The sequence below is a fragment of the Falco rusticolus genome, chromosome 4 (assembly GCF_015220075.1).
Source record: "Falco rusticolus isolate bFalRus1 chromosome 4, bFalRus1.pri, whole genome shotgun sequence".
In the NCBI taxonomy this organism is placed as follows: domain Eukaryota; kingdom Metazoa; phylum Chordata; class Aves; order Falconiformes; family Falconidae; genus Falco; species Falco rusticolus.
The window spans coordinates 45,923,657-45,947,129 of NC_051190.1; the positions used below are offsets into that span (position 1 = coordinate 45,923,657).

The 23,473-nt window shown below is 52.1% G+C and overlaps 1 protein-coding gene across 7 annotated transcripts; it reads left to right on the forward strand.

Annotated features, from left to right (window-relative positions):
• Window positions 1-4,739: 4,739 nt before the first annotated feature.
• On the forward strand, window positions 4,740-21,536 carry MIER2 (MIER family member 2). Of its 7 annotated transcripts, XM_037384466.1 has the most exons (14): window positions 4,740-4,782; window positions 8,461-8,589; window positions 9,170-9,257; window positions 9,790-9,941; window positions 10,664-10,789; window positions 11,468-11,591; window positions 12,258-12,367; window positions 13,041-13,110; window positions 14,649-14,815; window positions 15,382-15,463; window positions 15,577-15,671; window positions 16,473-16,600; window positions 17,598-17,734; window positions 18,587-21,536. In XM_037384466.1, exons 4-14 carry the CDS (start codon window positions 9,798-9,800, stop codon window positions 19,060-19,062), a joined length of 1,659 nt encoding a protein of 552 aa, XP_037240363.1. In that variant the 5' UTR covers window positions 4,740-4,782; window positions 8,461-8,589; window positions 9,170-9,257; window positions 9,790-9,797; the 3' UTR covers window positions 19,063-21,536. The 7 variants fall into 7 exon arrangements, with proteins under 7 accessions (XP_037240363.1, XP_037240364.1, XP_037240360.1 ...); XM_037384467.1 differs by lacking the exon at window positions 9,170-9,257; XM_037384463.1 differs by lacking the exon at window positions 8,461-8,589 and having other exon boundaries at window positions 4,745-4,782.
• The last annotated feature ends 1,937 nt before the right edge of the window (window positions 21,537-23,473 follow it).

Here is a 23,473-nt window from a genome sequence, read left to right on the forward strand (position 1 = left end):
GTAGGATGAAACGCTGCAAGGCAGGAGGGGTAAACCTGGAGGGTTTTGTACTGTCTTGCCCTTGTTGACATGGCTTGTATTTCTTACCCGGCTTGTCCCATATTTCCATTCCTCGGAAAAGTTTGGGGTCAGATTCTGCTCACCAGAGCCCACCCAGGGCCATGCCTTGGGCTGTAGGGAAGTGATGCTAGTACGAGTGAAATCAGAGCAGGGATTTAGACAGATCTGGATGCCTCTGCATCCATCTGTGTATGCACTAGCATGTTTCTCCTCTGTATTTCTTTGCCACCAGCGGCTATAGTTACTTACGCAGCATTTCGATGCAAGCAGTCAGGTAGGGAAATCATGGGACAGGAACTTGCCCTCAACATATATTTCAATTACAGGAACTTCAGTGGGTGCAGGATCGGTCCCACCATCACCGAAGCAAAGGGTCTGTCAGGGAGGTTGTGGTCTGGGAAGGGCAAGAGGACATTGCATGACATGCTGGCGAGCTGACTGTGGGTCCCTCTGGTGCTTTGTATGGCTCTGCCGTTCCCCTTGGCTCTAGCTCTGGCCGTTATCGCACCAGCAGAGTGTGCTAGGAAAAAGAAAACATGTCTTGTCTGTTCTCCTGTCGCTGGCCTTTTCAGAAAGTTGACACGTCTAAAGGATTTACCATCCCCCGGCGGTTTATTTGGCATACCGTGCTGACGGGAAGACTGCGTAACTGCAAACCCTTGACTTGGCTATTGGAACTGCTGTCAGGTTACATCTTCCTGCCTGTACCTGTGATGCCATCCTACGTTCCAGCACATGGGATGGGAGCCTGGGTGTTATCTGACTTGCAGGACTAATCCCTAGTGTGCAAGCCTGGCAGCTGCACCAAATTTCCCGCTCCCACGGCAACGTCACAGAATCAATACTTGGTCAAGAGGGTATTGAAGGTGAATTTAGAAAGTTATAGATGCAAGAAGGAGGGAAGAGAAAATACGATCCATTTGGGATGTAAATGCAGGTAATTCTGGATGCTGTGGACAGTGAGGCCTCAGCCTCACACAGGAGGTCTCAGCTCCAAGGTCTTTCCAAGACCTTGTCACTGTCGGAAAGATGAATTTTTGGACTGGACCAGGTTGCTGTATCTGGGCTCTGGTATCGTCAACCCTGAGAGGGATAAGATCAGTAATAATTGTATTGAACATCACAGGGGCATTCCCCACAGGAAGCTCATCACTGCATTGCAATTAAGAGCAAATGCCTACCCCACAGGAGAATCGTTAGCACAGGGTCAGCAGGAATCCCAAGTTAAGACCTGTCGGTGTTAAGCCGAGAGTGAGACTTGCTCGCTTGTTACTGGGTACTGCCCTGATGTGCAGGATGCCAGGATCAAAAGATATCAACTGTGCAATCCACGGGCCAAGAAAGCTCGGAAGGGAAATGGTCTGTGCTTCCTGAGCTGCTCCGGTGGGACCACCGAGATGGGGTCCGTGAGCCCAGCCTAACGTCTGTAAAGGGTTCTCAGGCACCGGTGGTCGATAGAACCATCAGGCACAAAAGTACCTGCTTACGTCTGTAGCTATTGCATGTATTTGTGTGAGCGCTGCAGAGGTTATTATATAACAAGTATTTTGACTGTAAATAAATTGTATTTGTGGGTTGTGGTGACTGGAAGTGGAAGGGAGGGAGGAAGGCTAATAGGTACAAGAAGGGAACTCTGTAGTCGTGCCGTGGCACCCTAACCCACCCATCCTATCAGCTGGCTTTACTCAGGTGGATGGGCTGCCTTAACTAACTGGGAAAAGGACCATGTAAAGTGTATGTGTGCAATAAATAGTTCACTGGTGGATCCTGAGGAGCTAGCACGGTTTACAAGTATAAACACTTGTCTGAAAACATAAACTAGTATGTTATTTGCGAGTAGCACAGCTCCATCTAGCATTCATGAAAACTGATGCTTCTCTGAAGCTTAATTCATAAGTATTTTGTTAAGTGTTAAAGGCTGCTCTTCTGTTTGTTAACAGCCACAGCCAACGGGAAACCAAGTATTTCTTCAGAGCCAAAGCTCATACGTACCCCTGTCACCTCCTCTGCATTTAGACCACCCTTCACTCTGCAGATGCCTGCCTTGTGGCAGGACACATTCAGACATAAACTAGGCAAGGGTCAGTTCTTTCCCCCCAGTACTGATAAACTTTTTTTTTTTTTCCTATCAAAACTTCTTTTCGAACCCAGGTAAAAGTTTTTTATATCTACAACCCCCTGTGGCTAAACACCCCCTTGCTGAACTATATCAGGTGAAAAAGTATTTGCTGTTTGTCTCAGGGCTGTAAAGCTTTGCCTAGAAGCAGCATTGCTTACCAGGTAGAGCACTGGTAGAGGAGAGAAAGGAGGGCAAGACCTAGGTCCACCTCATTTTGCAGGCAAATCGACCCTGGATTCAGCCAAAGCCGCTCCACCCTTCTACGTTTTGTCATGCTGTGGGAGCATCATGACTAATCACTTGCAAACCCGGAGAGTGTAAGCTACCCTGTATTCCAATGCCCTTCAGGCCTTTTAAGGGCCTTCAAAAATTTCAAAATACTGAATGTCAGGTGTTAGAAGTCTGATTTACTGTGCTGATGTGGCGCTGCCTTTGCTTACACACCAGCTGCTCTGCAGCCCAGCACCAGGAACAAGCTGCGTGCTGTCTTCAGAGTCTGGTGGTGGCTGCAGGATGGAGAATCACTGCGCCTGATAACTCCGAGGACAGAAATTAACATACCGGGCAATGGAAGTGTTGACTGAAAAGCGTTTCACCACTCCTTTAGGGAAGCACAGCCGCTTGAAGAGACTCAGCCTGGCAGTTGTCACTGCAATCACTAAACAGAGTAGCAGAAGTTGGCATGGACACTGCTCCGGGTCAGTAGAGCCGAGCTCCTGGCACAGCACTCACATAATGAGTAGAGCCGGGCAATTGTCATGAAGAATTAAATTTGCTGCAATGAATCCTTCCCTCCAAGTGTTGGGGAGAGCAAAGCGAGCTTTGCAAGACCAAGGGAAAGCTAATACCAAAGTGGGAACGTGAATTCATGCAAGAGCCCACCCTGCGCAGCCAGCCTGTGGTCCCCGCAGGTTCGGGTACCGAGCGTGCGTGGGACGGGCACAGCGATCTGTGGATAACCAGCCCCCTAGTTATACCTGAACCACTTCCCCAATCACGCTGGGTATGCAGCAGACCAGCAAGACAGCTCCTGGAGCAAACTGCAAACAGGCAGAGGGCCCGAAAATTCATGCCACGGAGTGGTTCACTCCCTGCAGGTCTTGACCCCAAATCCAGGCCTTTCTGCTTTCTGTGGTGACAAAACATCTGGATGCACTGTTGGGAGCAAGGCAGAAAGCAGCAGGTTTTGCCGAACTTTCTCTGAAAGCTGGAGACAAGGTTACTTTTTAAATTGAATAAACAGCATGGGCAATTTGTTAGTCCTTTGAGAAGCACGAGGCAGATCTGTGCAAGGGAATAAAGGCCTGTTGAAGTGCTATGGTTCTCAGCTCAAGGGCCACCACCACTTCAGAAGCACTTGATAACACTTTGCTTCCTGAGCTCAAAAGCGCGAGCGAAACCCAACACAGAGCAAATTGCCAGGGCATGGGGTGCAGAGGCTGCTCCCAGCAACTGAGCACTCAGAAAACCTCCACAGGCACAGCTCCACAGCCGGATCGCTGCTGTCAAGAGGCAGATCTTGTTGCCACCAGAGAGGCAACAGCTTGAGTTAAACGATGATCTATCGGATTTGATCAAATGGTGAGATTTGGTGGCAAATGTCCTGCTGCTCTCACATGGGCAGCTCGTTAATGGACACCTTGAGGAACACACACCTTGAAGAAAGTGCTGGCCCGCTGGCTGCAGGTGCCTGAGGGACAGGAGTCCCTGGAGATGTGTGGCATCAAAGCACAAAGCGTGCTGGAGAACCACGGGCTGGAAGCACGTGGCTTATCATCAGTTCAATGGGGCTGAAAAGACACATCAAGCAACTTTCCAGGACTGCATCTCTGGTGTTCGCCGAGCGCAGCCACAGCAAGGAACCATGAAAGAGCGTTTACATGGTGGTTCTTGCAAGGCAGGGACCACCTCCAGGCTCCCTCATCTGTGACCACTAAGTGAGATGTGGTGACTTATCAACAAGTTGCTCATCAAGGGTCGCTGGAGGTTTGTTTCTTGCTTTGTGATCAATTAACTTTGGGGGTTAAGAAAGTGCTGGTTGTGGTCGTGAGCGTTATTTTGGCCTCTGACACATGTGGCCGTGTTTCTGTGGCGTGACCTGGCACGGCAGCTTTCCTGTAGGCTGTGCCGCGGCTGGGGACAGGGGTCCCCGCCGGGGGCTCCCAGGGCACCGGTGCCTGGCACCCGCCATCTCAGCCGTAACAGCCTTTCCGCAGCAAGGCGGGCCCGGGGCCCGGGTATTGACTTGCTCGGGCTCTGCGGCCCTTCGCAGCCACGCCGGGCCCGAGCGAGCCGGCGGCGGCCTCCCCTCCGTCTCCACGCTGCTCCACGGGGCGGCTCCGGGAGGCGACGGCAGCTGCGCCCGAGCTCCCGGGAGCGGCCCTTGGCGGCGGCTCCGGCGGGGGGGTGGAAGAGCCCCGGCCCGGCCTCCGGCCCCCGCCCCGGGCCCCGCCGGCGCCCCCTGACCCCCGCCCCCCGCCCCCTGACCCGGCCCCGCCCCGGCGCTGCCCCGCCCCCGCGGCGCCGCAGCCAATGAGGGGCTGCCGCCACATCCGGGGCCCGCGCCCCCTCCCCTCCGCCGCTCGCGCTCGGCCATGGCGGAGGTGAGTGAGCCGCCGCCGGGGTCGCGCCGGGCCGGGCCGGGCCTCCCCTCCCGCCTTCCCCCGGCCGGGCGGGCGCACCGGGGGCCCGCCGGGCTCCGGCAGCCCGGGGCCGCCCAAGGCCGGGGTCCTACGGCCGCGGGGTGAATGGGGCGGCGCGGGCCGCCTGAGCGGGGCCCACCGGGGCGGGGGCGCTTGGGCCGAGGGGCGCCGGGCGGCCCGAGGGGCGCCGGGCGGCCCGGGGAAGGGGAGCCTGGGCGGGACCCGACGGGAGAGTTGGGGCGGGCTGGCGGGGCAGCGGCCGAGCCCGGGGAGCGGCACCGGCTCTGCCCTCCCGCCGGAGCAGGCAGCGGAGGGGCCGCGGCCGGGGGAAGCGCTTGAAGGGGCTTTGGGCAGGGGGCTGGGCGGGGGGCACGGCGGGACTGGGGGGGCTGCCGGCAGCCGGGGGCCAAGCGGGACCCCCTGGGGCTGCAGCACAGCAGAGTCCGACAGACTCCGGAGGAGTCGCTGGGGCCGGGGTCGGAGGGGAGAGTGGCCGCTGGAGAGGGGCCCGCGAGGGCTGGAGGTAAGTGACAGGGCCTGGGCAGCCGGGGAGCACAGAAACTGGGAACATGGGAATGGCAGCAGGCTGGGAAGGGAGCGGGAACAGTTTATCTGGATGGCTGGGATGGGGAGAACCCCCTCGCTGAGGGGGAAGGCGGGCAAGGGGGGTCGCGCTCTGGTGCCGCCTCTCCCATTGCAACGCTGTGTTTGTCCTGGCGTATTGTGCCCAAATGTTGCTGCCGTTGCTCCACCACACTTATGGTTGGTGATGCCATTCCCTATCATGTCTTGCCGCATCTTCAAAATATCCCCGTCCTGCCGTAACGGTTGTCGTGGCACATCGGAGGTTTGTTTCTATCACGATATCCTTGTGATGACCACGATGCGGAAAAAGGACACTGGGAAGACATTGACAGAGGCAGGACCTTGGAATACCGCTAGCTGAGACAACTTGTTTGAGGTCACAGCTTTGTTTTCAGGGTATTTCACCGGGTACTTAAGCATTTTACATGAGAAGAATGCCATCCAGCTGCCTGTCCTCCCATGCAGAAAGATTTGGTCTTTGCTTCTACCTTTGCTGGAGCACTGAGGACGCTGCATTTGTCTGTGCCGCGGTAAAGAAGCGTTATCTCAGCACGTTGTTGGGCTGACATGAGGCACTGAGGTGCTGCTGTGGCACGCTGCACCATGTTGCCATTGCTTACACAGGTCTCTTCATCCTGGGGGGATCTGGGAGCCATCACTGCCTTGCAGATGGGAAGTATCTCCGCTGTGACATTGCAACAGCGTGTGATTGGGGCCCTGATTTTCCTGAGCAGTGCGGGAGATGACCTGTGTGTCTTGTCATCCTGCTCCCATCCATACCACTTCCCTCTGGCTACAGCTGGAGTTCGTAGAAAACAGACCCACGTCAAGTAATATGGACAAGGCAAAGGAGCGCTTCTCTTGCCGAGTCTGAAATACGTGTTAAACTAGCTCAGGAAACCACGTTAGTTATCAAAGCAGTAACAGTGGAAAGGGAAACCTCTCTTTTTCCTTGCTTTCTTGCCAGAGTGGTTTCAGCCTGAAGGGTTTTCTCTGGACAAGCACAGTCTGCCTTGCGCTGGCAAACAGCTTTGTCGGTACAGGAGGCTCAGGCTCCTCCTCTGCCTGTGTTTTCTAAAACGTGGCCGTTGCTTTGTTCCACGTGCTCAAAAACTTGAGTTCAGACTTGAGGGAGTGCTGGAGTCATCCAGAAATCCAAATGTGAAAGTAATTGGTCAACCTCTGTGTGACTTTTGAGAGGAAGGTTGTTCTCATCTTTCAGAGATAGCTCATTCTCGTTTCCCTGAGAAGCAGAGACTAATGGAAGGAAAGCAGCTGTTGGGAAACTGTTGGGAATTTAATCTGTTCCCCATGCCCAGCACCCCAAGATTAAGCTCAGATGGCCCATGGATATAGGAGCCATTTTCCAGCATTGTGGTGCACTGTCAAAATAAATGGAGTTCACCACTGTGACCTTTCATGGTGATCAAAACTGTCACCAGCAATAAGAGCATCTACACCTTGGCCAGGAACCATTCTTGATCTGGAGGTGTCTGGTAGTGCCTTAAGCGTCCTGAGGCATGTGATGCTGTTGCATTTTCCGCGTCCTGTGTGATATTTGGATTTGAAGTGGCAGACTGCAGCTACCTCACCTTCAAACAAATAACTTCACATCATGTGGCATCAGCAGGCAGTGTAATCAGGAATATTCTCTCTGTCATCATTTACATTTTTAAGCTAGACCTGCCTTACTCCCCTGCTCCTTTGACTTCGACTCTTGTTCCTGTGGTTGTCTGGCTTTGTAAATAATTTGATGGATTGTTTAGTTTCACACATGTTTAAATCTGGGTGTGAAATGAGCCGTTTGCTTTGTCAGTCACTTGTTTCTTCTTTTCTCAGCCCAGCTTTCTGGGCGCTAGTTATTTTGTGGTGACTCCAGCTCACAACAGTTCCCACTTGCTCTAGTGCTATATTACTGCTTCAGGGAAATAAAACTCGTGCTTTAGTTACTGAATTGTCACCCTGTTGTGCTGACTATTACTCTTCATTTTAGCACCTGGTCATTAATATAAGATCTCATCATTCCTGAAGTATTCTTGACATCTTTTCAAGCCAGCCCATCCACTGCTAACAGTTTCAGTCTTCGTTTTCAAAATCTTTTACGTGCAGCTCCTTATTGATCCCTGTGTGAAGGAGGCACAATCACTTTATAGATCATTGTCTTGGGAAAGAGAGTTCTGCAGGTCACTCAAGACTGGAGGGAGTGAGTGTAGACCACACCTGTATTTTTTTCATGAAACCGGGATTGTTTGCTTGGAAGGATTTACCCAAGAGAGTTTTATACTTGGTCACATTCCAGCAAAGCCCAGCAAAAGGGCACTGACACTTCCCCAGGCTGTGAAGCCGTTTCCCAGTATGACCATCCTCAAAATGGAGGCTGTCCAAATCCTTTTCATCCCCTTCTTTCGTTGTCCCGTAAACTCCTCCCTTTTCTTTTAATGTGCACGGTCACTGGGCTCTGTCTGCAGCCAGACAAAGTGGTCTCTAGTGGGGTCATCTTGCTGCTAATAAACAGACGCTCGGGGATGGTGAATTGCAGCGTGTGTGCTGGTTGGACTAGAGGCATCCTCTTTTCACTGGTCCTGGTAGAGGAAGCAGCAAGAATTCCACAGCTGTTGCACAGATCCTTCCCCTTCTTCCCTGTCAGTCCTTCTGTTGTATGGCAATACCTTCTGCTGCCTTCCAGGCCAGCCATTATCTTTGTGGTAATTATACCTAGAAAATAGCTGCCTCCCTAGTCGTTACAGATTTTGCAATATATGTGTTAATACCTGAAGGTGCTAACTTAGAACCCAAAATCTGGGCTGGCTTTATTGTTAAGAGGATAAATCGTGATGTGAAGCTGTTTTCTTAAAGAAGTTGTAAGAGCCTCATACTGAGGCACTGTAGATGTCCTGGCTCCCGCTGAGCGGGTGAGGAGTGATGGTGCATGGCTGAGGATCGTAAAAAGACGTTGTTGGTGACAGGGGGACTGACAGTATGATTTTCTTCTGCAGTTGGATGCTTTCAGTCACCCAAAGGCAATCATTAATTACCTGCTTGCTCCCTACCTAGACTGAACTTGATGAACAGCATTTCCATGTACAGCAGCCCAAGGAGCAGCAGATGTTCTGGGTTATTTTCCAAGCCTCAGCCCATACTGCTGCCTGAACTTCTGACCAAGCACTGAATGCCAGAAAGCAGGTGCCTGTTCTCAGTGTCTACCTGTCTCACCCTTCCCCACCTCGCCTGTACCGCTCGCAGTCCTACCAGCCTCCTTCACTGCCTGCTCGGCTCTGAATTTCTTTGTTTCACCCTCTGAGCCTGGGAGAAGCCAGCTTCTTCTGATTGCCTCTCCAGAGGGTGGGTCAGTTCATAAAAATGCTGTCCTCCAGCGAGCGTGATGTGTGTATTTAGAGTAATGGCTTAGGGTCAAGGTCCTTCTTTTAAGTGAAGGTGTAAGCTGTAAAAATCTGAGGTCTTAAACTGGTGAGAGGATAAATAATTAGTGGAGTGTTTGAAGATCAAATAGATACAATGGACACGCCGCCGTGTGCAGTTAGAGACTGAGAGGAAGGCGATGAATCCGGAGGAAGGAGTTGTTAAAGACGCTTGACTAGAGCTGGTTTTGCACAGCACACTTTCTCATGCTGCCTTCTGTGGGTTTTGTTAACTTTTGCTTTGAAATGAAGTTAACTGCATTTGCTGGTGGGGTTAAGCGGCTGGAGGCATGTTACATTTTTAAGAAGAGTTGTCTCAGCCATATTTTTCTCTTTTCTTGAAGGCCTCGGTTGGCAGGCAGAGTCCGAGGGTGGTGCCATACCCAGCCCGCAGTCTATGTCCCGGAGAGCCTGGCCTTCAGAGTGCAGCAGGTAGCCACAGTTTAAGTATGCCTCCGTTTCTTGGTCTGGTTTCCAGAGGAAACAAGGCTCCTGGGATCAGCCTGTCTGTTCCCTTCTCCTTCTGACATCTGCCAAACCTGTTGGTGGATTCCCATGCCATTTGATAGAGGAGGAAAGTCTTAAGGATGCCAAAGCTCCTACAAGTGTCCGTTTGCCCATTCTTGCAACAAGGGGTAATTATCCTAAAAACGCCTCGGGTGAAGGAAAGGCTGCAGTGTGCATTCACGTGTTATGACACACAAATGCTCAGAAAACCTCCAGATTCAGCTTTCAGTCAGCTGTGGGACTCGAATGTGCAGAGAACCAGGCTTTGCAATTTAGCGCTCACTGAGTGACTTCTTTCAGTTGTGTTCCCCAGCCCCTCTCACTCCTTTCCCACCTAATCTCTTCCTCTGGCTTATCGTGACTGCACACACACAAGAAGGGATCGTCCCAAGCTTTGTTGCAGCTGAAGATTTCGTCTGGCGTGGTGCTAGTATGCAACTTCTTCTAATCCCTGCAGTTGTGTCAATGGGCTCAGCTGATCACCGACTGAACCTAGCAGAGATCCTTTCACAGAACTATGGTGTGCGGGAAGAAAGGGAAGAAGATGATGATACTCAGGAGAAGCAGAAGTCTTTAGAAGAGCTGGAGAAGAGTCTCAGTGCCTCTCAGGTAAAGGCAGCGAGGGAGGGGAAGGGAAATGACCTGCTGGATTTTCTTGTTTGCTTTTACAGTACTGGTACCAAAGATCTTTGTGAGCAGCTCCGACTTGCTGAGCTGGTGACGAGCCTTAGGTTTGCATTTGGGTAGGAAGGAATGGTTTTGACAGCAGGTGACAGCAGTAGATTTTGGAGTCTTCCTCTGCCAAGTAGCCACTCTAACGAGGTGGTCTTCACTCACCTTGCTGCAGAGCCAGCAGCTGTTGGGTGTATGTTCAGCCTCTGTTTCACAGTTGGAGGAACCGCAAAGATGAGGTGATAGGGTCCTCTCGTGCGTGGTCCCATGGAGACCTTGGTGGAACACAAAGCGTGTTCTTGGTGACAGAGACTGTCTCTTCAGGTCAGGCACAAGACTAACGTAGGGATTTGCTTCTTTGTCTGTGTCTGGCGTCTCTTCACCAGCATGAAATCTAGTGTAAAAAAATAAATGTATTTTTTAAATTCCCTTGACTGTATTGCTTTGGAGTGAAAGTTCCTGGCTTCTCCATACCTTTGAGAAGAACAGGTTATGGTAGGTCCTGACAGACCATGCCTCCTTCATGATGCAGCATTACCCGAGGCAGTTCAGAGCCCCCAGAAGAGCAGAGATGCCTTGACTGCCCCTGCATACCTCTGTGTTCGCTGTACTTGGTGACTGTTCTGTTCCTGATGAAGCTTTGTCCTCCTCTCGCTCAGAGCAGTGAAATGCCATTTGAGGAGCTGCTTGCACTTTATGGCTATGAGGCATCTGATCCCATCTCGGAACAGGACAGCGAGAGCAATGATATTGCTCCAAATCTCCCAGATATGACTCTGGACAAGGTAAGAGCAGCTGTCTGCTTGGGTGTACGCTCTTAGCCTGCGCTGTAGGTTACTGTGCTGTCTTAGAGCTCAAGGCATCTAGTAGCTCTTTTCAGGTGGGGTTTGACTAGTTCTGACTAGGGAAGGGGCTTGCCTAGTTCTGGTGTCCAGGGGAGGAACACCAGGTGCAGAAATGTGAATGGAGAGAGTTTAGAGGAGACTGGAGAAAGGGTAACTGCTTTAAAAAGAGCACTGTAAAAACTCTTTCTGGAACTTGGGTTACAAGTCTTTGCACGTAGGTGTGGATCTTTGGAGAGTCAGGGAGGGTTTGTATCTTCCCAGGTGAAGCTATGGCTCCTCCTGTTCTAGCTGAAGTCTAGAAAGCTTTTTTTTTTTTTCTTCCAGGATCTCTGAGATACTTGCTCTACGTGGAGCTTTGCAGAAACAGCCACTTGCCTGTCCTCTCTCTGGCTTCCATAAGAAGCTGCTTTTGACACTTGTAGAAGGGCTTCTAGGGAAAATAATGTAGGGGTGGTGGGGAATGTAAGAGAGAATCTGTCTTTGGACAAACTATGGGAGGGTGAGGAGATCTGTGGATGTGACCATCCTTGGCCAGAAATGTTTTACTCTAGGCCTCACCCCCCTCATATTTTTTTTTTAATTTAAAAATATTTTTCACTTTCTTGTTGTTGTTAAAAGGAACAAATAGCGAAGGATTTGCTTTCAGGGGAAGAAGAGGAGGAGACACAGTCCTCAGCTGATGATCTGACTCCATCCGTCACATCCCACGATGCATCGGACCTCTTCCCAAACCAGCCTGGCTGTATGTGTCACTAATTTCTAAGTAACTGGTTTTTACTTAGATGCGGTATGCAGGATAGGGCAAGAATGTTTTTCTTCATTTTGTCACTTAGTTTCCTGACATCAGGTTTGCCACTTTCCTTCTGGGGGCTGCAAAGAAGCCTGGGTACCAGTGGTGTTAACAAGCGTTGGTTGGACATGATAGAGCATAGATGAGCAGTGGGATGGGGGGAGAGTTGTCTGTAGCTGTAACTCATAACGTTGAGAAAGCAAGAATTGTTTTGCTACCTGCTATAATTGCAGCCAGAAAGATCAGTACCTGATCTGATATCTCTAGAAGTGAATAAATTGAGTAGTACTAGTGGTGTGAGATATTGTGGCAGTTTCTAAATACTGGGGTATGCGGGAAGCCAAAGTGCGTGAGAAAGACTTGGCACGAAGTGATCTTATTCCTTCTGTTGTCCTGCAAAATGAAGGAGCCTGAACTCCCCAGGCTGGACCACACCACCTGTGTGGCAAGTGTGCAAATCCTTTTGTGCAAAAGGAGAGAATTAAAATATGGGTAAGTTGTCACTACGGACCATGCTGAAAGTAACTTTAGGAGAGAAAAGGAAGGGAAGGAGAGGGAACATGGAGCAATAGAAAAAACCCCATATCATAACTCCATATCTCTTCCTTTCCCACAAAGCAAACAACTTCCTTGCCGATGAAGACAAAGAGCCCTGTTCATCTCCATGTGCTTCCTCCATGGCTGAGGATTCAGAGGAGGATTCCATCCCGTCTAACGAGTGTAAGAAGGTAAATGATCTGAGTGTGTTGGGAAGGGCAGCTAATGCAATGTGCCCGAGTCTGAGGAAAGCATAACACCAAAGCACTGTGATATTTCCCTAAGAAATTTTCTTTATTTTCTTTTGCTCAGCGCCTTGTGTTTTGTGGAAGGTGGTGGCAGATGTGGGTTAAAAAAGGGGTTTTTTTAATACGATCTTGAAATCTGTGTCTGAAAGTATTTTCTGCTTCAGATATGGAAAATGCTGTTGTACCTTGGTAAATTAAAACTGCAGCCTGTAGCCCTGTAAAGGTGAAATGCTGTGCAATATTCCCAGCAGGATTTACTGAGGGCGAACCATCTTAGAAAAGAGAGGAGCAGACTTCCGAATTCATCCTGGTTGTGAAGGTTGCTGGAGAGCTTCTGCATTTCTTTATCTCCAGCCTTAGCTGCTTGCCGTATATCTTTAACATTAAAACTATGTAAATGCCTAAGGTCCCCGAAGTATCATCTGGTTGGTAGTAAATCTTCTTAGTTACCCTATAAAATAGTCAGGGCTCCCTAGAAGCAATAGTGACGGTGGGGACTATGGCTACATAAATCAGCCTCGTGGTGTTGTAGTCAGTAAATCACGAAGTACACCGCAGTGCCTGCGTGGAGCATTTTCCATTTCAATTTACCCACTTCTCTGTGGTGATATTTCAGGAGATCATGGTTGGACCTCAGTACCAAGCCACTGTTCCCATCCTCCACTTAAACAGGCACGGTGAAAAAGGTAAGGCAACCTGGTTTACCCATCTTGTTTGGATGTAAGGCTGCTAGCCTGGGCATTTGATGGAGCCCTGGTTCATCAGTTCTGCTCTGTATCTTAAGGATCGGCACCTCTCAGTGCCGACACCAAGATTTACCGCTACACCTGAGCTAGCTTTCAAGTAGCCTGTTTGAAAAGGGCTAGTAATGCAGCCACCGAAGCTAAGAAACTTCGTGGAAACTGGGTTGGCGTGACAGGTTTGGAGGAGAGGGTCTCAACTGGAGCCAGAGAGAAGGAATAACCTTCTGGAGATACTCTGATTTATTTTTCTCTGACATCTCCCTGAAGTAGCCGGAGTTATTTTCATTCGGTACTCCCTGGAGCGGATCAGTTTCCAATTTGATGGGATGTCTGCAGAGTAGATGGAGATTGCAGATTGCATCTAATAACTAGTGCAAGACTACACCGGCTTGTTGAGTTTCTGAAGAAGGTGGCTAACAGAAAGCCCCTTCTTTAGAAATTACTTGCTTCCTCCCTAGTTCTTCTATCCTAACAGACTGAACAAATTAGTTAAAGGAGATAAAAGTGACTAGTTTTGCAGGTGCTGTTTCAGGTTTACCCAATATAGTTCTCAGAACTTTTCGCTGTCAACCTTTCGTCAGTGCTGTCAGCTTTCTGTACTGAAGGCCACAGATTTAGCGCACGATTTCGATAACCTGTATGTTTGCATCAACGTGAAATGAGAGGAAAGTGACAGCAGATCCCGGTGGGGGTCTTTCATGCCATGTCTGTAGTGCCTCTGACCTGATTTTAGTGATTCTACAGGGCAGAAGAGTTGGTTCCCTTGCCTGTAGAAACAAGTTAACTACAGAGGGTGCCAACATTTTTATCCAAATAGAGACATATCAACGTTTCTGATTATTCTCTACTGTGGAGTCATCTTGCTTTCTTCTGTGTTGTTATTAAACATCTCCCTGCATTGTTGTGTGCCGGAGTAAGAGCCCTGAAAGCTGAAAGGGACAAAAATCACTTAGTGATGTAGTGTGCTCCTACTGTTCTGGTGGGTGGAGCAGCTCGTGGAGGAGCATTACAGGGGAGGGACAGCCTTGCTGCTGCTTAGTTTTGTGTCTAGAATAGGGAGGAAGAGGGTCTTGAGCCTCGGTGGGGGTTGTAGCTCAAAGCTGTCTTCGCCTCCCCCTTCTTTTTATTTACTGTGTGCTAGAAAAGACACCGCAGAACCAAGGGCTTTTTAGTTGCCAGGATTAATGAATCGAAGCAACAATCTTAGAGAACGTGGTAACAAAAATGTTGTCAACCAACCCTTCTGAAGAAGTGGAAGCAAGCTGAGCCTGTGCTTAGGGCTCTAAGAGATATAAAGAGTATTAAGCTTATCTGCTTGTAAAACGAAGAGGGAAAACGCAGTACCTTCACAGCATCATCTCTAGTGCCAGGCTGGAGTACCAAGCAAAGATTCCCTCCCTCCTCCTGTCTCTCCCATGCACCGTATACGCAGACCATTTCTCAAAAGCAGCAGAATTCTCTGTTTGATTATCTTATTTCAGTGCTTTTTCTGTTAGCCTATGAGAATGAAGATCAGCTGCTTTGGGACCCAAACATACTCCCTGAAAGAGAGGTTGAAGAGTTCCTCTACCGCGCAGTGAAGCGGCGATGGGATGAGCTGTCTAGCAGCAGCCTGCCAGAAGGAGAGGTGGTGAAGGACAACGAGCAGGTAGGCAGGGGAGGCTTCTTTCCTGTTGGGAAGACTGGAAAAGGCTGTGGTGGATCGGACCATAGGCCTGTCTAGCTTCTTCCAACACGGTAACAGATGTTTGCAGAAAGCGTGTAACAGAGTGGGTAAGTGGAGAACAGGTACTATATCCCAGACTCTGAGCCAGAGCTTGCAGCAGGACCATCCTTTTGGATCTGTCCTCTGTAGCGTTGTCTTAATTCCTCTCCGAAGCCAGCAGAGATCAGACATTTGGCTAAGGAACTTCAGAGCAGTCGTGTTTCCTTTGAGCTAGCCAGGCGAGATTCTCGCAGTAAGTCTGCAGGAACGCAGAGGCGCGCCTGTAATCTGCAGAGCTGCTGGTAGAGCTGCGTCTTCTCACGGCCAGGGTTTGTAATCCCCAGTGCCTTGAAAAGTGGAATAATCTATGCCCGTAGTCAAGCTGGGGTTAGTGGCGGAGTGGCTCCTGGGAAAAATAAGTTTTAAGAGACAAACATGAGTCATGAGCGGGTTGGTTGGCGGTGTGTCGCTCAGATACGTGCTGTGAGTAATTTTCTTCTGCTTCCTAGGCTTTGTATGAACTGGTTAAATGCAACTTCAATGCAGAAGAGGCACTGCGGAGGTTACGGTTCAATGTGAAGGTCATCAGAGGTGAGACACACACCCCCTCCCCCTTATTTGGGTTCTCCCCCAAACATTAAGGCACACGTAACTCTTTTTCGATGCTGTACGTCTCCTACAACTCTTGTTTCTTTCTGCTATAGATGAGCTTTGTGCCTGGAGTGAGGAAGAATGTAGAAATTTTGAACATGGCTTCAGGGTCCATGGGAAAAACTTTCATCTTATCCAAGCAAACAAGGTAAGAACACTCACCCCTGCATCCCACTAAGAGAAGGGGAAGGAGGCACGTGCATTTGCACTGGAGGTATGTTTTGAGCCTCGGCTAATGCAGGAAGTTCAGGACTGTTGAGTTCCAATCCCAGGCTTTGTGTTGACTCATGCTCGCAGGTGATGGGCTGTTCACTGCCCTGCTCTGCCTTATTTTCCAGGTGAGAGAAGTCACAAACAACACTGACCTGCATGAGTGATGTCAGTTAATTACTGATTAGCCCTTTCTGGAGTCTCAAAAGTTCTTTCCAAACTCTCAGCCCTTGCAGTACTTCTGTGAATGAGTGAGTTGAGCATGTGGATGTTTTGTAAAGTCCCCTGGGGTCCTCTAGAGTGAAAGGTGCTGTTGTAGGGAGAGCTGAGCCCCAGGACATATGCTGCTGTGCTGGGAGTTGTCCGAACCAGAGAGTCCAGTTCTACCGCTGATTAATTGTGGGCATGTTGATGCTGGCCAGTGAAAACCGATGCAGGTTTGCTCTCTTGATGTTAAGTGTGCTACTGGAAGCGCAGGAAGGTCCTGCACGAACGCACCGTGTGTGAACCTGCACTGGGGTCTGCAAGAACAGCTGTGCACTATGGGGAGTTCTTTCTCTGGCCGATTACCACCTTGGAAATCTCAGTATGTGCTTCTGTTCCGCAGTGTAGATGTGTCCATAGCAATGTAAATTTCTGTAATGCACTTAATTTTCTGTGCTGATTAAATGGGAGAATAGTCCTTGCTCCGTGAGCTCCATCCTGGGCGCGTGGCATTCTGACTGATGTTTCTCCTCAGGTCCGTACCCGGTCAGTGGGCGAGTGTGTGGAGTATTACTACATGTGGAAAAAATCAGAGCGCTATGACTACTTCACTCAGCAGACTCGTTTAGGAAGGAAGAAGTACGTCCTCCACCCTGGAGCCACGTGCGTGGAATATTCTCACACTAAAATTAGTAATATTAACCTCCCAGTGAAGATTCCTGCTGCAGAGCACCTCCGCTTAAAAGACTGCACTTGCTGCTCTAGAAGGTTTCTTGGGTGGGAGCGTGGAGGGGTGCACTGGATATTCTGAGAACATAAACACTGTCGGTGTGGGGAGGGAAGATAAAGCAATTATTTGCTCGTATGTGGACTACCTTGTGTCAGAAAATACGGTTTTGTTTCAGACAAATGCATTCTCAGGGATTCAGGGCTGACCTGGAGAAGTAACTCAGTTCAAGGAGGTTTTGGGAAGGGAGCTTTTTAAGTTCAAAAATACACTTATTTCTGGTGGTTTGGAACCTGAATTAATTGATTGCCCTGCTGCCACCCTTTGAGGCAAATTCTTCATCTTGAAATGTGTGCTAATTACAGAAAATACTTTTCGAAAAGGCTGAAACTGGAATGTTTTAAAAGGTCAAAATGAATTATTTAAGTTGAATCAATTAAAAACATTAGATGGAATCTTAGATTTTTTTTTTTGCAAGACAGGGAAATACCTGAAATCTCCAATCCCCCCAGGGCAGGAAGATATTTTTCTTCATCGCTTGCTCTGTGCTGGCATACTAACATTGCCACAGCCCACTGCAGTCGTTCTGTGAAGCTGGCTGTTCCCTGGGGAGAACATTTGACCATTTATTTCACTTTGGAAGGGGCTGAGGCTCATAGAGAGCTGGGGGCTAGAGCTCTTTGTTTTGGAAAGCTGCAGAGCCCATTCTGGTTTATCATGGGCTGGTTTTAGCCACGCTGAGTTAACCGTGATCGCCTCCGAGCAGACTCCAGATTGCGCTCTGCAGAGCGAGAAGGGATGGATGCTCGTGCTAGTGAGGTCTCTACAGTCCTGTTGCTTTATTTGTTGCTGGGTTTTAATCCCAGTCAGTTTTCTCTGCCTGCATCTCTCTGCTTAACAGGTGGTGGCAGTGTTATCTGTCTTTTCCCACAGGGATTACACCGACAATGACTTGGATGGGGGTGAAGTAGAAAACACCAGTCGTTCTCGGAGCTCCCCGCCAATTCCCTCGGCAACTGGCTGCCTGGATCCTCGCTTTGGTCAAGATCAGATAGCAATAGAGAGCACAGGTAACTGCCTTTCTTCTGTTTGCCCCAGGGGTAACTGGTCTCCCTTACTCAGCGGCACAGACCCTCCTTTGCCTCTCTCCTGTTGGCATTATCCTGCTGTTGCTCTTCTCCCCGCACCTTGCCAGTGTGCTCACTCTGCCCTGTGACAAATAACCAGCCCTGGGCAGATTTTGGTGTGAGTAAAGGAGATTTGTCTGTCTTTACATTGACCAGTAGTGACTTAAAACCAGTTGTTCCTGCTTCGGGTTTGGAGGGGTGGCCTAAGTCATTCCCAAAGCAAAAGGATTTGCGCTAACTTCGGGCACCTGAGTTAGGCACTTCCGATGCGCTAACGCACACAGACACAGCAGACACAGGCAGCTCCTCTGGAGGCTGGTTTAAGGCATCAGAAGTCAGGCCGTACCTGCCAACTGCCTGCAGAGAGCTGGCTGTGAGAAGGCTCCCAGGGAGCCTGAAATGGTTCCATTCCCTCACCATCCTACGGCAGATGAGGGCTTTGTGTAGGCATCTCCCAGGGGCTGTTGGCATGAGGGGGTAGGTTTTGGGATTTGGCTTATCCTGGAGTGTCTCTGTGAGATTTCCTTGGATTTCCATAGAAACACTGATGGCCTTCCATCTGCTGTCTGCATCTTGCCTTTCTTTGGTACATGCTGGCAGGGATCTTGGTTGCTATAATAAAGAAACATTTGTGCCATCAAACAAATGCTGTTGTAATCGGGTGAGACTGAACTGGCTGCTGGGTTGGTTTTGTACACAACGGACTCTCTCGAGCTTTCTTTCCTTTGCTGTCCCCTACCCTTTCTTCTTCCCTGTCTGTCCATCTCCCACCTTTCCCTCCTTCGCGGTGTGCAGAGCCCCTGAGCGTGGAGAGCACAGTCTGCAGCCTGGGCAGCATGAGTGAATCGGGGCAGGGCTATGAGTGCAGTACTCCTTCCGAGACAAATTGCTCCTTCGACCCCACGGAGGAGACGTCCTCAGGCGCCATCTCAGCTTCCTGCACGCAACATGCTGTCAACCCCTCGGAGTCGGGGCTCTACGCTTTGCCGCTGGCAGGACCAGCACTAGCAGAGAAGCAGGAGACGTTGCAGAGCTCTGGTGAGACGATAACCATGGACTTCACTCTCCCTGCAGACATTAATGAGGGTTTGCCTTTAATTGCTGGCCCTGTGGATTTGGACAGAGACCCAGAGGCAGTGGTGGCCCCTGCGCAAGTGTCCTTATCGGTCACAGATTTTGGCCTCATTGGCATTGGAGATGTAAATAGTTTTCTGACTGCTCATCAGGCTTGCCCAGCACCTGTGGCTCGGTCAGAGCCTTTGTCACAGTGAGAATTTCCAGTCACAAACTTGTCACAGACCCAGCAAGGACTTTGACCTGACTGAGTCAAATCCTGGAACTTCCGCTGTTCCGTAGGGACAGTTTGGAGCTGTTGGTCAGAATCTGTCTTTCCATCCTCCTTGATCCAAGGCTGCAGTGAAACCAAACACCTTTCTGCTCCAGTGTGTTCTGACACAATCACGCAAAGCTGGTGGCTGGCTTTAGTGGGGGGGGGGGGGGGGGGGGGGGAGCGGTTCATCACCCCCTGTTTTGTTGACCACATGTCACCCCAGGTAATGCCAGGCTGTTTAAATAGTCCCTGCCTCAGGACGGGAGAGACATCCCTTGGCCCCAGTGGGACAGTCTGAGTGCAGAGATGCTTGGAGAACAGCAGGGATGTATCACTGGCGCTTTGGGGGCTGGGACTGAGGATGCAGTCTGGAGGTCCGAGAGCTTAGGAAACCCACAGGGAGCACCGTCCACGGAGGCTGTGGGGCAGCTGAACTGCAGAGATGGGCATGGTGATGCCAAAGGAAGATGAGGAGTCTTGGCACTTCACCCACAGATAGTGTGTTGCAACAGAGGTGGTTCTCCCCGTTCCCCTCCCAACAGCTACCGGGCACTCCTGAGGTGTGGGCCGTGACAGGCACGCACACTGCGGTTTTCAAACCTCTTGCTGCTCTACATGTCTTCCTGCCTGCTCTCCCACCAGCTGCAGGTGGGATGTGGCCTGGTCCAGCCCTTTGGCAGAAGAGGCAGGTCTTGGGGAAGGGATTCTGCGTGGTGCAGCGGCACTGGGTGCACTTGGGTCCTCCTCGCCTTCCCTTGTAGTGCTGGGCTGTGGAGCATGGGGAGGAAAGGGAGTTTCTAGACCCACGGTGATGTTGGCCCCAGTGGTGCAGTGCTGCCGCTTCTGTTGCTGGCAGTGAACGACTTGAGCCTTGCTGACTGCAGCAGTACAGGAGGGTAAAACGCAGATGAAAATGTCTGCCGCTCCACAGCTTGTTCAGACAATTTGTCAGCTGTGGGAGGAGGTTGCTCGGCTGCCAGGGCACCAAGGCCAGGACACCAGGGCTAGCATGGAGCCCCAGGCAGGGGAGCACGCCAGTCCCTGGGCATCCCTGCCCCTTTCTGCATCACAGAAAAAGCTCTCTGTTTTCTGAGAGGAAAATGTGTCTTTACTGCCATTAGCAACGTTCAAGGAGGTGACAAGGGTGGCTTCCATGGCAGCGAGGTGGCTAGCTGCTCTGCAGAGCGCCACAGTGGCATGTGTGTGGGTGTGCTGGAGTCCGGAGCTGCTTCGCTTCCCGGGTGTGTTCCAGGTCTGGGGTTTGCCACTGGCTTAAATCCGCATGTTCTCATTCCCCTTTTTTCCGTGCAGGGCATGCTGTCTGCTGACTTGCTGGGCAAGGCTCTGATGCAGATGTTCCCTTCCTCCAGCCATTTTCTGCATTTGGGAAGGGGTTTGGGTTGAGGTATTTTGCTTGTTTTGGTAGAGGCCTCCGGGCTGTGATCCTGCAGTTGGTTCTGCTGCCAGTGGATTTGGAAGATGACTATAAAACCATTAGCCCGCGTCCTCCTCTTTCCCCAGCCCTATGAAGTTGTGCTCAGCCCTGCAGCAGGAGCACAGAGACAGCGTCGGGCAGCTTCACGGGATGACAGGATCAGACCTCGTCTCTCATCTTCAAAGCCCCAGACCTGGCTTTTGCATGCATTAGCAGGGGGTTGTTTCGGTCCCTGGCCAGCTCTGCTGAGAGGTGCTGAGCTCCAGCCACGCGCGGCTGCCTTGGCCAGGCATTGCTTTGGCATCCAGACGCGGTAGCCGGAGATCTCCCCTCCAGTTGCTCCCAGGTGCTGGAAACGGAAAGCAAATATGAGTGCCTGGTCCATAGTGGAACTGCCCAGGCTGTGATTCCCCTTTTCTGGGGGAGAGGAAGCTCCTTGGCTGAAAGGGGAAGAGGAGGCAGGGTGAGAGCACAGGCAGCCCTCCCAGGGAGGGCCAGGCCTTGGCATCTCCTTTCCATCAGCCAAGAACATTCTTAGTTTTCCTGAAACCATCTTTTTTTTTTTTTCTTTTTTTTTTCCCCCCTTTGGTTTGTTTCAAGCCCTAACGAAAGGAGAGGGGAGGCCGGGGGAGGCAGAAATCTCTCTTATTTATGTTCTTCAGTGTTGTTTACAGATTCGCATGGGGTCTTTCAACATGAGCGCGGCGCTTTTTCCATGTAACTTTACGGGAGAGGGATGGAAAGGGCTGGGACAGGGAGGGGGAGTCACTTGGGGAGGAGGCTTGGTTTTGGTTTTTTGCTGGGGTTTTCTTTTTCCTTCTTACAAAGCACATTCACTTTGAGCCGCTCCCAATGCTGGATTTTTTTTTTTCCCCCCTCCCCCTTCCCCTCCCCCAAGCCCTACACTGTGAAGTGATACTGCCTTGAAGACCCCTCACCGTTATTTATTTAATTAAAAACCTAATTTGAAAGTGAGCCAGAAGCCTGTCTTGGTTTTGGAGAAGCAAGGAAAGGGGTCCTCGCCCCTCCTGTCTGACTCTGTCCCCCCCAGTGAGCCTTCTGCATCACTAGCGGGGGGCAGGGGCGCGATGCCCAGGAGCATTCGTGGTCCCCGAGAGGGAGGACGTCCAGGGCAGGGTGTGTGGCTGACGCCAGCCTGGGGTTCATCCTTAAGGAGGTGCTGAGCCGGATGCTGACCCTGCACCCCTGCAGGATTGTGTCCTCCCACCTCAGGTGCTACGTGTGCCTGTCGGAATGGTGCTGAGAGCCTGGTGCAGGAGCTGAACCTGACCTGCTGCTGCTTCTGCTCGATGAGGAGCTTCATCCCGGGATCATGACAAGCTCCTGCCTCCTGCCAGAGCCGTGCTGGTGTTCCCCATGGCCCGAAACTGTGTGAGCCGCGCCTGGGGCTGCACCTCCTGACCCAGGGGTCTGGGGCCGGTTTGGTCCCTCCTGGCCCCTGCCCGCCTTCCCGTGCCCACCGGGGCTGCCATCACCACCTGGGAGGATGCCCAGCTTCTTTGGCTGCATTTTCCCTCCCACACCACCTTCATCGCTCCCACAGGTGCCCCAAGTCCTCTGAAACCCTGGCAGCCTCCAGAGAGCCGGTGGTGACTGGGGGGGGGGGGGCACTCCATGTCTCACTGGCTGCAGCCAGAAATAACATCCTGGAGGCGAGAGCAACGTTCCTGCTGCAACTGCGCTGCGTGTTTCCATGAGAAGGCTCGTTCCTCACCACAAAGCCCCTCTGTTTTGTCAGATGCTCCGTAAATTCTGTTCTCCGGCTCTTGCCTTCTGTCCCACGGCCTTGGGGGGGGACGGGGGCTCCCATCTCCCTTGCTCCCAGCTGGAAAACGCCACCAGGAAAAGCAGCAGGAAAGGGACAACCCACCCCTCCGGGAGCTCCGCGCTTCTCCTAGCAGCTTGGCCGCACTGCGGAGGCCCCGCTCAGCCGGGAGCGGGCAGAGGGTCTGGCTGCGGTGCTGTGGTGCGGGTGGGAGCAGGATGAGTCCTCTGGCTGCTGGGCCTGGAGCGGGGCCGGGCTTGGCTCCGGCATCCTCAGGAGAGGGTGGCCATCAGCTGCCGCCACGTGGGGCTCCAGCCATGTGGCAGCCAGGTCCAACAGCGGGTGAGGGACAAGGGACGGCAGCGGATTCCTGCGTCCTGCGAGGCCCTGAGGAGCGAGGGAAGGGTGGGTGCGCTCGAAGCCCCCGGGTGGGATTGCTGTCCCTCGGCTCTTCGCATCCTTTCAAATGCTATTTTGGGCCCCGTGTGACTGCGCTGTCCCCACAACGGGGCTCTTCGCCCGGCGCGATGCTCCCTGCCCGCTGGCCCTGTGGCTTGGCCGCCCGTGGGGCTGCCGTCGAGGGGTGTAAAACCAGCAGGGCCAACCCCTCGCCCCCCGACGGCCCTCCGGCTCGCCCCCCTCCCCCCGCCCCCCCCCCCGGCCCCGGGGCCGCTGCAGCCGCGGCGCATCGACGGCAGAGGGGGCCGCAGCCCCGCGCCAGGGACCCGCTCCCCACCCCCACCCCCCACCCCCCCCTGCGCCACGGGATCCCAGCGCTCAGGGGTGCCGGATCTCAGCCCCCTGCAGCTGCGGCCACCCGGGGAGGGGGATCGGCCCCCCCCCCCCCCCCCCCGCTGCCTCCCTCCCCCCAGCCTTCGTGCAGCAGAGACGGGCCAGAACAGCGGCCGCGGGGAGGGGGTCCCGTTGTCCCCCCCCGGGGAGTGGAGCATCAGCAGAGCCCCGGGGGGGGTCCCAGCGCTCACCCTGGGGCTGGGAGGGGCCGGGACCAGTGTCCCGCAGGACTCCACGGAAAGCCCAAGTGAAGAGAGGAAACCTAACAGGGCCCGAATGCGCCCAGGACCCCCCATGACCCCCCATCACTGGCCCCACACAGCCCTGCAAGGCCCTTTG